The 15,411-nt window shown below is 33.9% G+C and overlaps 1 protein-coding gene across 1 annotated transcript in view; it reads left to right on the forward strand.

Moving 5' to 3' along the window:
- Positions 1–15,411, forward strand: part of LOC102513235 (dachshund homolog 2) — a 119,697-nt gene that overhangs the window by 86,304 nt on the left and 17,982 nt on the right. Inside the window, exons 6-7 of the mRNA XM_032474685.1 lie at positions 11,214–11,362; positions 11,488–11,635. Coding sequence (XP_032330576.1) covers positions 11,214–11,362; positions 11,488–11,635 — 297 coding nt within the window. The remainder of the gene's footprint in view (positions 1–11,213; positions 11,363–11,487; positions 11,636–15,411) is intronic.

Raw genomic sequence — 15,411 nt, forward strand, 5'->3', positions numbered from 1 at the left:
ACACACACACACACATATGTATGTATGTATATTTATTTATAAATATACATATATACCTTTCAGATATACGTGTATATTTGAAAGCTGTTAAAAAACATCAGACTCTACTTTTTCTGCATAGACCCAGCTTCATCATAGACATAATCTTATAATAATTCTAAATATTATATTCAGTGAAGATTTTAGATTCTTCGTTCAAACTAAAGTTCTTATGATAGAAGTTGAAAAAAAATCCTCAAGTACTAGGGTTATTAGCGAAAGTGAAAAAATGTCTGTAGTGTCTCTGCTTCAACATCTGCCATTCCATATGGATCTATAAATATTTGTAACAAATAGTGGGTGAAAGAATTTCAACATTAATAAAATAAGGCTGAATTTGTCAGGAAAATATAAGATAGGTTTTTCCTGCTTTTTTTTTTTTTTTTTTTTTTTTTTTTAGTAGAAAGCACACTTACCTTAAACTTGCAATTCTCCATGGGAATAAAAATGTAGCCTCAATTAAGTTTAAGGGAAAAAATGTGACTCAAATAATGAGCCTGAAGTCTTCCAACTACCTAGGAGCTAATCTGACAGGTTTGAGTTGCAAAATTGCAAGTTTGTTTTTTGTCTGGTTATTAGGAAAATGAAATAAGAGACTACAAATCCTTAATTAATGGTTGCTATATTAACTAAATATTTCAATCAATATACCAGAATAAATTTAAAAAAAAGAAATTTCATGGGCAAATCTTGGAATCAGTGTACATTCAGTTCAATCATTTTTCTTAAACATTTGGTATCTAGAAGGCTAGCATACTTTCAGATTTAGCCAATTTTTACTTTGGGCCTACTATATGCTAAGTACAGGGCTAGGTGCTTCCATGTTTATTTTGTCATTTAAACCTCCCATAAACACTCTGGTAGTTCTTCCTGTTCTACAAATAGGGATGTTGAAGTTTAGAGATGTAACATTCCAAGACACAGAGAGATTCAGTCGTGTTCATTGTGTTTTAAGTAGAATAGCAAAATCATACACTTTAGGAGCAAAAAGTTAAAATAAGAAAGCGGTGGTATCTGGTGATTAACCTCTGAATAACTATTGAAGTTACTCTGAGTGATACATTTGTGCAACTTTGTAATTGATTTTTTGAAGTTATTACTCTTTGTCATATAGACAAACTATATTTGTCTAAAATAATTATTAGAGGAAATCACTACAACTCTTCAGTTTACAAGTCTGTGAACTCATTTTAATTTTTATCACAATACCAGGCACAGCTCAGTATTCAGTCAGTGTTTCTGATAAAGTCATTAAGTTAGATGTGAATATTGAGTAGAAGAGAATAAAATTGAAACAAGTCCTACAAACTAACTAGAAATGAAGAGGAGGAAAAGGCAATGATAAAACATGAAACAAAATAGCACATTCATTTGTCCTAGTGATGACATTTACCCTTCCCTGTTCCTTTGGCTGTATCTTGTGAGTTACTTTATTATTATTTTCATTTATTATTATTATTTTATTAAAAAAACAACCTTGTTCATCAGATGATATTCGCTCTCATGGCAATAAACAACATCGAAAAACAGGACTGTGCACTTGATGAAGGTTGAATTGAGCATCATTAAAAGATGCCTGCTTCATTGATAAAACTTCAAATTTTCAAAGGAGAAGCAAGTTTTTGATGGTCTTAGTGACTACATTATACAGGAAAGAAAAAATGTGAAAAGTGCAGTGCTTTGCTCTAATAATTCAAATTTATTTTAAAGAAAAATTTAGCTTTGCAAAATAATTAAATTAAATGATTGGCCTCATTTTGAGCTGGCTAGGTTGACAATAGTATTGTGATTATGATTTCAAGACTCATCTATTAGGAAAACCCTTATTTTTTTTTCCTGTCATCAAAATATGGTTCCTCAGTGCCTTAGTTTTTCAATTTCCTACTTAAAACAGAAAAATCAGGATTCTCACCACCGTGTGTGCTTGCATGTTTGTATGTCTGTGAAAGAGACAGAGAGAGAAGAGATAATAAAAAAAGAATGTTCTCAATTTTATATCATTGGTACTGTGGTAACATAAAAATTATGAATATTCACAGACTATAAATAGGTATAATTGCAGAGTTATTAGTGAGTCTATCAATATAAATGTCAAACCTGTATAATTATCTACATACTCTTCATTATAGAGTTTATAGGAGGTGACAATTTATAAACTGTTATATAGACTGTTCTTGCCAAATTTACCATGACAGTGGTGTTCTGATTTTGAATCATCTTTGATTTTTAATCTTAATCCTGTCAAAATACCCACTTTCCATCTTTCATGGATACAAGGAAATAGTACTTAAGGATTGATCCATATAACTGCTGTTTTCCTTACTAAACAGTTGCTTCTGTTAAATTCATTCTTGGAAAAGTATTTTGCTTTTACCTGTATAGACTCACTTTTTTTTTTTTTTAACTTTTTTCCCCTCTGATTCTGTATTACAAACAGGTTCCATTATACGTTTTTTCAGTGTAATGTAAATTGGTTTTCAGCATCTCTAGGTCTGTAGAACAGGCTAGTTGATCTGTCTCCAATTTTATGCAATTTCTCAAAGCTGCAAATATACATAATTTAGTTATCATTTGGAATTTCTCGAATTGGTTAAGACAACAGTTAAAAAGGTAGTGTAATAGGAAGCAATATTAATCTTCTTTAAATGTAGCAAAATTGACTTTTATATAGCACAGTGGTTTCTCAAACTGTGGTCCCCATACCAGCAACGTGAACCAGCAACTGGGCACTTAGGAATTCCAGCTGCCAGGCCCTAGACCTATTGAATCAGAAACTTTTGGAGTTGGGAATATTTTTAAAGATCTTCAGGACATTCTGATGAATGATAAAGGTTACCAATCACTGACCACTGATGTTAAGATGCTGGATTAATAACTTATTCCCTTGTACCTTCCACCAATCCTCATCCTTTCTATGCAGATATGTTAAGTAAGCCAAAAAAAAAAAATCAGTGATTTTAACGTTAGCACCTGAATTGCCAGGTCAGAGTAATAAATTTCTCTTCCTGATTTGTGCCAGATCAAGAAGAGAGTTTTCTTTCCTGGTTGATGGAAAGGGTTGCACATTTTCCGGCAGGGAAGCAAAATGAAAAATCTACTTTACAGCCTCTGCAGTCAGCTAGATGACTGAACCCCTAGTAAGGGTAAAAGCAGGATTATATTGGAACCCTGAGGCCATTTTACAGATAAGCCAAGGTAACAAAACATTATCACCTGGAAGGGTCAGCTGATTGATGGAAATGTGTCCTCTCTCTGCCATTTTTCTTAAACACATCCCACTTTATCTCTATGCCCACTGCTGCCTCTTGTTTGCCAATTTCTAACGCAATCTCACTTATGTACTCCTCACTCATTTAATGTTCTCCCCTCTACAACCTTTTTCACAGAGGTATCCAGGAGAAGGTACTTGTACATGCCTCTGATGCTGTTTGGTTGTTTATATTAGAAATTCTGATCTGTCTTGAAGTTTTTAGATCAAACTCTAGTCTCTGTATGAAACTTATTTCTATTCTGTGTCCTCAGCCTTTTTCTATTTCTAGGCTGTAGAAAACACAGATGTACTTCCAAACAAATCAGTCAACTTTATCTTTGATGCAACAATATATCATCTTAAAGATGATGGAAAATTATGTGTATGGGCCAGAAGATTTATATTTTTACTATTTTCAGTCCTCAAAGGACTATGATATGCAGACAGTTTCAATAAATATATAGTAGACATGCTTTGATAACTACATCAATTATTTTTCAAGATTATAAAATTTTAGTTTGTCACAGTATCTGTAGACTATAGCAATCATTTATTTTATTGGAAAGGCTGAGAGTTGACAACAAACTTTTTACCTCCAGTCTCTCTTTCTTTCTTACTTTCACCACATACTTGTGAAAAAACTTTTGAAATTAATATTCATGTACAGTCTTGTTTTTTTGAATAGAAAAAAATGGAATCAGTCTGATGATTAGAAATCTTACCTCAAGCCTTAAGATTACCAGTCTATGTATCCAAAGTCATTACAAGTGTTGTAGACCCAGTATAGTTCCTATTCTGAATACTGAGGAAACAGCAGTGAGAAAATGAAAATTAAAAAAAAAAAAAGGTCCCCATTCTTACGGAAAGTATATTGTAGTCAGATGAAACATGTAACAAAAATAGTAAATTAATAAGTTATATTGTCTATTAAATGGTGATCAATTTTAGAGAAAAATGTATGTTAAGGGAGTGGAAATCAAGGGACAGGCTGCAGTGTTAAATAGTATGTTTGTTGCCGAAAGATCAGCCCCCATCCCTGATGAGCCAAATAACTCAGAGACAGGGTCTTGGAGCTTAGAAGAAGAGGCAGCTTTATTGCTTTGCTGGGCAAAGGGGACTCACAGCAGGCTAGTGCCTTCAACACTGCGAACCCACCTTGGGGATGGGGCAGGGTGGTTATACAGCCATAGCTCAAACAATAAAGCATGGATAACAATCAATAGAATCATTTTCTTCTCATAAGACTCAGAGTGGCATCACGGTGTCTCCAGACGACCAAGTCTATAGAGGCTAGTGGTTGTCGCTCTTTCATTCAATCTCTTTATCTCATGAGCGCCCTAGGAGTGGTCTTCTTGGTAATTCAGGCTATTTTGTAAGGTTATAGTCCCGTGACCTTCTCCCTGGAGAACAACTCAGAAACCAAGTATGATTATTACTTTTGATTACTGGAGTAAAGCAGAAACAGTCAAATTAATAGCTTTAGTTTTAACAATGGGCCTGGAGCTGTGAATAGCAACCGGTTAGTCAGGTCAGTTGACCATTTTAAGGGCAAGCATATGAATAAGCGATCTGTTAGCCTAAGTGTGGCCATTTTATTAATCCTCCTTCATGTATGGTATAGATTTCACTAATAAGGCGACATTTGAACAAAGGACCAAAGTCAGGAACCTAAAATTAAATGGAGGACTCTAAAACATACCTTGTAAAGTAATGTGTTAGCTCCATATCTTGAATTTGACCTTATTGCCTTATTAAGCATATTAAACTCTCTAGTAGAAGTTTAGTGCAGAAAGACAGATCTAGTGCACTGTCCATTCCTTGAGATTTTCTTGTATCATTCTGGGACAGCAGTTCTCAATCAGTATTGACATTTGGTCCAGATAATTCTTCGGTGCAGATGGAGACAGGGGGCGGGGCATCCCTAGCCTATACCACAGACCCCTACCCTTCAATTTTTGAGAGTCAAAAATGTCTTGAGCCATTGCCAAATGTCCTCTGGGCAGCAAAATTGCCTCCCCCATGCTGAGAACCATTGACCTTGACTTAAGAAGTCTCCTCAGACCTTTGATAACTGAGAAAATAACATTGGCTTAATTTAGGGTGAAGCCAGACTCATCTAATTATTAGCTAGAAAAGGATCTTTCCAAACATGTTGCCTGATGAGGTGTTAGTGGATGCTTAAGTGGTCAAGTACGTTACTGTATTGTCCCCTTCCACTCCTGGGAATTTTCAGTTAATACTTTATTTAACAAACTGTTCTACTGCATTTACTTTGAGTCAGGCATTGTTCCACAAACTTTACAAATACTCATAAATCTTTATAAAAAAACGTATGAGATTGGTATATAATTATCCTAACTTTACAGATGAGTAAATTGAGGCACAGAAAGATTAAAGAGATTTTCCAAGGACTAGCAAATCAGAGCAGGGTTTCAAATCAAGGCAGTCAGGCTCCAGCATCTTTCTCTATCATCACTAAGCTCTCCCTGCCTAAATTAACATATAACATATGTTAATACTTTGAATTAGCATTTTAAAGGCTGTGGGATATTCTGCTTTAATAGATTTAGCAAATTAAAAAAAAGAATTAAAAAAAAGAAACAGTCTGCACAGTGAGATTTCAGATAAACAGCAATCATTTTTTAGTATAAGGAGGTCCCATAGAATGTTCTGACATACTTATATTAGAACATCATTTGCTGTTTATCCGAATTTCCAGTTTCACTGGGCACCCTGTAATTTATCTGGCAAGCCTTGCTTTAAGGAAAATTAACATTTTTAACCCAGTTTCTTTCTACACTAGTTTGAGCAAGGAACCTTTTCTTTTTGTCACATCTAATAGCCTAGGGAAGTTCCATGGACTTGATTCTAAGGACAGTGGAAACACTTTTCAGCTAGAGAGCATGAATAGATTAGTTTGAGTGCTGACTCCAGACCATAGTCATCTCTCCTTCTTGGAACTCCTAGAGTCATTTAACAATCTATGCCACGTGATTTCAAGCCTAACTGTACTGTTCTGTAACTTGTTGACTTTTTCCCAAAATAATGTGTCAGCTTCTTAATAACAGGGGCTGGGTAGCATACTTCTTCAAACCCTTCACTGGAGGTAGTATTTGTTATCTGCGTACTATTTTATCTGAAAGATGATTTATTTCTACTTTGTAACTTATAAAGGAGCCTGTGTTTCCAAATTGCTAATCTAAGGTTCAAGAGCAAAATGGAGCCATAATTTGTTTTAGAAGTATTCTGTCTCACTTGCTCAGACTGGTGACCCTTCACTCCTTTGCTACTAGTTTTCTGCTTGCATTTAGGAGCACTGTTTCTTTTTTGCCTCCCTGAAGAAACGTTAACAATTTGGGGATCAAGTTTTTCCTTTTCCAACATTTGATGATGGCAACACTTGAGTCATTGTTCAACGCAGACCATGAACACTTCCTCATATTCATGCACGTCAGATCATTGCACAGCAGTTGGTCATTTGTTGTTGTTATTGTTCCTTAGTTTGGAAGAGGGAAGCAGGTGTCTTGCTTGTGCCGAATGTAATACTAATGACACCAACAAAGGCGAGTCCCTTGGGCCAGCTGTATTTAGGGGAAAGCTCTCAAATCAGATAATGAAATTGAATTTACTTGTTAAAGAATGAAAACAGATGACCTGGTAGGTGGCTGCATTTTTCCACTGCTGAGTGAGTCAGCTCTGTTCAGTTTCTATTCCTGTATCACAATCCTCAAAGCCCAGAGGAAAGAGGAAACACTTAACCCCATAGAAAAAGTGGGAAAATAACCACTCAAGTCATATAGAAAGTCTCTAGCATCCTTGACTTGAATTTTTAGGAGGTCTTTTCCATTCTAAGCATTTGCTATATGTTTATCTTTTTTTATCTACAAATAAAGTTCCTGTCAACTTTTACATCTCTTCTTCTGGGCCCTGAGTAAGAAATTAAAATTAAGAGCTTGTTCTTTAAATGAATTTCCAAGTGCCGTTACAAAGTATGGCAGGTTTAACAAACAGGTTCAATAAAAGCGGTCTCTACTTTGCATCAACAAATTAAGAGGTTGCTTGTATCCTCGGCTAGATAGCAATTGTTCTACCTTTATCTTCTAGTTTATACCACTGCACCATATGTGTTTATAAAGATTTTAATGTATGCGTTTTGAACACTAGCCTTTTAAATCAAAGTGCTCAATCAAAACCCTTTTCTCCTGGAGTACAAAGAGATGCTCTTATTTCACTGACAATCTAGATTTCTAGGACTTGCCCATATTTAATTTCATTACCAATTAGGATTTCTCAAGCCTACCTAATAAATTCCTCCATACATAACAGTGCATCTGTTCAAACTCTGAAGAAAATGTGGATGCCATTCGGATGTGATGACCTATTACATGATTGAAATAGATTCCTAATGCATTTATCATTCATTTTTGTAGCATGTGATTTAAATCAGAAAAAAAATGATGAATGGTTTGACAGTTTCCACTTATATACACCAAAACATAATACGCTTCAATTCGTTTTTGGCTATTTTGGACCTTAACATGCAATGTGACCTTGGTCTGGAAAAGCGTGTTTGGTTTGCACAGAAACTTAATCATCAGAAGTCATAAGTAGAATCCTTCTTCTTTACTGCTCTTTTCTAGGACTAGGAAATTTATTGCTTGTGGGACAGGTAGGATATGAACAATGGGCCAAATAGAGTCCAGGGTTATCTCATCTGTGTGAAAACTGCTGCTGAAAATCGATGTGACCTCTGCTACACTGTCATCCCAATTCCCACCCTCTGTGTCCTATTTGTCTTTTGGTGGAAGCTTAGATCTGTGTGCTGTCTCTATGTGTCTCTCTTGGGCCAGATTATCAAAATGAATCATTGCCTGCATACCTCTTATATTTCTATTTATTTTCCTGGTGTTGACTGGGCCTGATGAAATATGATTCTTTTTGCATTTGATCCTCACTGCAGCAAGCAGCACCTAATTCAGCTGTGTCTATCTCTTTAAAGAAGAGTAATACTATTTTGAAACTTCAATCTACTGTACAGCAACATTACAAACCATAGACCATGCAACCTGTCTTTATAGTCAATACTAATTTTCCCTTCAGCCAATTTAATGGCATTTCTTTCATCTCCAAACAGAAGACTACTGGTGATTTTAAAGTTGTTCTAATTCTGTTTTATGCATAATGAATGTATCGCTTTCCTTTTCAGGTATTTTGTTTGTAGAATATCCCTTAGTTTCTTACCACTGATGTTACATGTGTGTGTAAAGTGATACATAATGAGGAATCCATAATTTTAAGAACTTTCCCCCATACAGAATATTTATTCAGGGGAAACATTACATTATATCTGAATCAGCCTGAAGTCAGTGTTCTAACTTTGTAGCAGTTCACTTTGTAAAAACAGATTTTCCAGGCTACATAAATTCATACTTCATGATTTATAAACATCAATTGAAAGGTGTAGAAACTCCTCAATTATTAACAATATTGGTAGATCATTATGAAGTCATCCTATCCACTGAATGCACTCATGTGTGGAAGACAAAATATTAGCTAAATACAGACTTCAAGCAATGACAATAAAGCATGATATTGCTTGGTTAGCTGTTAAGAAATATACCTTAGAAACATTAGAGCTGCTGTCTAAGACATATTTTAAGATTTAGAGCTGTAATGAGATATTTCCAATGTTCTAACCTTGTAGTTTAAATGGATCAAAATTTGTGCTCTTTCCCTCTAGAATACTTTGCTTCTTCCAAAACTACTACTGAAAAGAAAGGAAGGAAGGAAGGAAGGAAGGAAGGAAGGAAGGAAGGGAGGGAGGAAGGAGAGAAGGAAGGAAGGAAGGAAGGAGGAAAGGAGGGAAGGAAAGGAGGGAGGGAAGGAGGGAGTGAGGAAGGAAGAAAGGAAGACATGTTCTCTAAGAGGTTAGGCTTAATTTTACAAGTGAGTTCTATAAAACACATGCAGCAGGCATTTATGATCAAAATATTATTTTTAAGTTTTACTACAGAACAATTCCTGGGAATATGCTCATCACAGTTTCCCGTGCGAAAAGAAAATTAGCAGGCTGTTTTATGCATACTATTGAATTCCTTAAGACCAATAAGTACATACTCTATAATATTTTGGAATCAAATAATGTGAAACTGTTGATTCTCTAAAATAATCATTAGCATCTTTTATCCCTATAGGTTTTAGAAAATTAGAATTTGTAAAGGTGATCTATATTAAGAGCCTTTTGTTCAGAGATAGTGCTATCCCATTAAGTAATCGCACAGAAGTTCCCGCAATTGTATGCCTCAGCTTCCCACACAAGAAATCCCACAGCAAACCGTGATGACTGTGAAATCAATGGGGTTCAAGACTCTGCACACTACATATATAGATTGCTTGCTAGTGACAAACGAGGTCTAACTGTATGAAAATCCATATTCCTATCCCTCCAGGAACCAGGACCAATAGCTAGATTTTTGTTTTCAAGCCATGTGAAAATCAGTTAGGTGTGGATTCAATCCTAGTTTTATTCTTGAATGAGTCTCATACTACCTGGGGTCACTGAAAATTTTTATGACAAGAGAAATACATATCTGCATACTTTGCTTGTGCTCAGTTACTGAAATAAAGTGACTAGAGTAATTTTATCTGCGGTGCTACGATTCAAGTCATCGTGCCCTGCTATTGAAGCCATTTAAGAATACCAGGGTTTGTTTGGCTACATTCCAAGATTACCTCTTTGTAGCAGTTTATTTTTACATATGTCAAACAAAAGCCTAAATTCCTAATTGCAGAGGAAACTTTGTTATCTGGTTCATACATCTCACATAAAAAAGAATTTCAACTAGAATTGAAGTAGATAGCCAAGTAGTTAGCTTCTCAGAGTAGGAGGAATTTCCTTTTGTAATTAGATAGATCTCTGCAAAACAAATCTGAAATATCTTATTAGACAAATATTCTATTACTGTCTCTTCATCTGAAGCTAAGAGGGAATCTCATTAAAGTAATGAGAGTGTAGAAGAAGTTAATATAAAAAGGAATGGAAAGATAAACTTTGTATTTTTGCACTATAAGTAATTTTTTTTCCATAAGAAATATTCTTCAAAAAAAAAAGGTAACACTGGAAACAAGCCAAATGCCAAACTAGTGAATGGTTAAACAAAAAGCAATACATCCATGCAATGGAAAACTTTTCAACAATAAAAAGGAATAAACCACTGATACATGACATGACATGGATGAACCTCAGAAACATTATGCTAAGTGAAAGAAGCCAAACACAAAAGACCACTTACTGTATGATTCTCTTTATGTGAATGTCCAGAAAAGGCAATCCTATAGAGACAGCAGAGAGACTGGTGATTTCTGGGGCTGGAGGTGGGGAAGGAGATTAATTGTAAATGGGCATTAAGGGGTACTTTGAGGGTGATTGAGATGTTCTAAAATAGATTTTTGGAGATGGTTGCACAGTTCTACAAATTTACAAAAATCATTGAAACATACCATTAAAATAGTTGAATTTTACTATATATAAATTATACCTCAATAAAAGTGTTAAAATGGAAATGATAGATATATAGATGGATAGCTAGATTTAAAGAGAAAAAATAAAAAAGCGATGTATGCTTTATCAGGAAGTGATCTGATTATTTAATTTATAGTTATTAATAAACATATCTTAAATTTGTTTCTCCAAATTGTATGCCTCTTTGGCAGTAAATGTTGTTTCATTTTCACTGATTCTTTACAGAAACACTTATTTTGAGAAATTAGAGTCAGCTGAGAAATAGGTATGACTTCCAATTATGTGTTTTCCACCATTTCATTTTAGAAATCTTTATAGATGCCATAGAGGTCAAAGAAACATAGTGAAAAACGTGAGCTATTAGTTTGTGAACTTTCTGATATTAATTTTGTTTTTTTGCAGAAGAGGTACCCGTTCAAATTCCAATGATGAAGTCACCCTTGGACAAGATCCAACTGACTCCTGGGCAGGCATTGCCTCCTGGATTCCCTGGACCATTCATTTTTGCTGATAGTCTGTCCTCTGTGGAGACTCTGTTGACCAACATTCAGGTCAACAATATTTCTATAAACAAAATAAATGTAATACAAGACATTAGCACCTACATAAATTATTTCATATTTGAAAAATTAAAACAGATAAGATGAACTGCATGTCATTTGCTGTACTTTGACAGGGTCTACTGAAAGTGGCTTTGGATAATGCTCGCATCCAGGAGAAGCAGATTCAACAGGAAAAAAAGGAACTGAGAATGGAGCTGTATAGAGAGAGAGAAATTAGAGAAAACCTTGAAAGACAACTTGCAGTTGAGCTTCAAAGCAGAAGTAAGTTTAACAAGTTCAATATGATGAACAAGTTAACATCATGTTGGAGATATTTTCCATAATAGTAGAAATAGTCTCAGGGATGGCCTGGAACTGCCGAAAACAAATGACAAGCTAAGAATCAAATACTGTGTGCAATCCACAAGGTAAGATGTTTATACTATTTCTCTTTGTAATTATATATAATGAGTGAGATCTACACTTCAGATTTAGAAACATGAATATTCTTAGTTTCCTCAAAATTTCATAAAATACACCTGGAGATAGATAGATATATATATAATCTAACATATATATATTTGTATATGAAATGTTTACTCTTTGCCAAGAACAATGTTACATTCTGAGGTTAGAAGATAAATAAAAGTCAGTCTTTGTCCTTGAAAGATGTACATTTCAGAGGACTAGCACAAACAACCAACAAATTTCAAGACAAAGTGGTAAGAGCAATGATGCACATTATATATGTATATATAGAGAGAGGGTAGTTAGTTCAACTTGGTATTGGCAGGGTGGATGGTTGAGGAACGCTTTCTGATGCTGACACCTAAACCTGAGTCTTGAAGAATCAGTAAGCCAAGAAAGGGCATGAGAGTACCTGAGTGATCTGGCCATTCTAGACAGAGATATCAGTGAGCATAGGTATGGAGGCAAGAAGCCTCAAACATGGGCAACTGTATAGTTTGTTATCACTATGGCTTTGAGCTTTATGAAGTGAATGGTGGGAGATGATGCAAAAAGAAAGCAGAAGGTAAATTATAAAGGACATTTCTAACCAGGCAAAAGAGTAGCTGTAGGTTATGGAAGTATTAAAAGATAAGCAGGGAAATAATCTGGTCTGATTTCAATTCGGTAGACCACTCTTGGTGTTGAGATAGATTAAAGGGGACTTGGCGTAAGACTGGAAACAAGGAGACTGTGTAAAAGGAGACTGCTCTCACCCAGGTAGTGGTGATGAGGACTGAAGTAAGGTAGGGTAAGTAGGGATGGAGACAAAAGGGAGAGAATGGAGAAATGTTGTCCACAAATAAAATTAACTTGCCAACAATGGGTAGACATTTGATAAGCTACAGATGTAAAGAATGAGATGACTTCATATCAAAGCCAAGAAAATTAAAAACTTTAGCCAAGAATTCCCACCTCTTCCTTAAATTTACCATAAAATAGTAAACAGCAGCATGAATGGCTATTGCAAATTTCAGCTTATTTCCCTTCTCTGCTTACTCTTCTATGGAAGGATCACAAAGCAAGACTTAAGTAAAAGAGTTAAAGAGTGGGAAGGAGAGGCAAAGAAAGGGAGAGGAAATTGACAACCTGGATAATGCCTCCCTAAACAAGGAAGAATGACTCCAGTTGAGTGAAATCCACTAACTTTATACTATTCCAAAAATAGCATATTATATTCCAAAATTTGTGTCAACAAATTAAAATTTTACTGTGCATTTCCCTTAAGGCCTAGGAATCATTAGTCTAGGTCAAAATGAAAATTCAGTCATTGCATTGAAAAGGAATTAAACCTCTTCTTATCTTGCCAAATTCATTAACTACTACTAAGCAAAGGCTAAATTGTCTTTTTAAAGTTTGGAGAAATTTGTTTATTTATGATGTTTGGTATACAATATGTATTATGATTAGCAGTCATTAAAATACATTTCTTTAGTAGGGAAATTTTTTATACTAGAATACCAAATAATCATATGTTAACTATAATAACATTCTTAAATTGACTAATGAAAATCTACTACATATATTAAAATTGGATTCTAACTTCTAGGGATCTATTCATACTGATTTCTGTTTATTAACTTCTTATAGACTCTTCAAGTCTGTATTTATCATTGATATCACACCTATTGTCTTTTTAAAAGTCCTAGATATAGTATATGTAATATGGTATCTATTATCAAACTTACCATGAAGCATTTGTATTTAATAAATTTAGCAATTTTATGATATAATAATAATACCACCACTAATATTACTACCACCATTACTACTACTGTCATTACTGTCACTTCTTCTACTACCATCACTACTACTCCTCCACTTAGCTAATGCTTGACAACTGTCTGCTATGTGCTAAACACTGTTTTTAACTTTTTACTTCTTATGACTAATTATAAGAAATGACTCTGTTATCCTCATTGATTCAAAGAAACTATCTACTTCATCTCTATGAATCTCAGCATCACCATCTATTACAATAGTTGAATTGAGTGATCACTTAAATTCCTTTCTAGTTCTCTAAATATTTTATACACAGTAATCCAACTTTTATGATAAAGGGTGAATTCTTTATCCGAAGTCATATGATTTAAAAGAAAGAGGGAAGAAATTGATATTATGGTTAAAAAGTAGTGTCTCCTCAACTCTAGAGAAAAATAGTAATACTATATATACATATATAAAAAACACTTGTAAAACTATATTTATAGTGAGAATCACTATGAATATCTTTTCTTTTCAGTTAAAGAAAGCAATGTTTCATACTTAAATATTCCACCTAACTACATTTTTGTTTCTAGTCAGAACATGTGACTTGAATTAAACATTCATATATGTACATTATACTGTTCTTTGCAATTAAACAATTAGAATCATAGAATGATAGAACTACAAGAGAACTTGGGGGTCATCTGTCTTTGTCCTTGACTAACTATATGGTCCCCAGGCTTTGAAACAATTACCTATATGATCTTTAGCCCTCAGCCTATAAAAACTGCTAGTTCTGTGATCTTGAGTAAATGTCTTGACCTCTCAAGGAGTCAGTTTCTCCATCTATAAAATGGAGATAACAATATCTTTCTTGTTGAGTTGCTGTAAGGCTTAAATGAGATATAGTCCCAGAAAAATGTTTGGTACATGGTAGGTCCTAAATAAATTATAGTTATTATTATTTACTTATATAATTGTAAATGTAATATGCTGTGGCATTGTTTACAATATATGGAATCATAAATTTCAAGGGAATCAACATATAGAATACTTTTAAATAAATAATTTTACAGGAATCAAATTTTTGTCTTATCAAGGACATTGTTATACATTAATTTAAATAAATCTATGCTTCTGACTTAAGTAATTTTCTAAATGCTTTAAATTGAATGATGATAATTAAATATAATTATGATAGTAAAATATTTTTATGTTCAATCTCATTTAATAGTCTTGTATCAAAAATAAAAGAAGCCATACATTTTCATTTTTATTCCAAGATTTCCATCTTGTTATTACCTTACACCTCTGAATTTTTGTCTTAAATAAACATAAATTTAGATGGGTAACTGAGTCTCTTCAAGTTGCTGAAGGTCATTTATGTGAAAAGTCATTGAACTGTGAGATAAATACAACTGAAACTCAAATTTAGCATCAGATTCAGTTTAGTGCGATCAAAATATTTTAATTATATATGAATACTTTTAACATTTAAAAATATCACATAATTTATAATTTTGCTTAATGTTCCTTAAATATTTTTCTATTGTCATAATATCAATATCTTAATTTTTAAAAACCAATTTAGGGAGAATATGACGGCTGGTCTGCTTAGACCCCTGTTATAAACCAATATATTACTGAAGCCCAGTAATCCTATTTGAGAAATTGTCACTGATTTCAAGGTTTCAGGGTTTAGAAACAATCGTACATTAGGGCAGTTGAAGTTTCTAGTTATGATATAAAGCCTTGAGAATTGAGTTACAGTTGTTTATACCTCATCATAGAAATGAGAGAAATGCTATTGTGCTTTTACAGGTTGATTAATAAAATCATTGCTG

The sequence above is a fragment of the Camelus ferus genome, chromosome X (assembly GCF_009834535.1).
Source record: "Camelus ferus isolate YT-003-E chromosome X, BCGSAC_Cfer_1.0, whole genome shotgun sequence".
Taxonomy (NCBI): Eukaryota; Metazoa; Chordata; class Mammalia; order Artiodactyla; family Camelidae; genus Camelus; species Camelus ferus.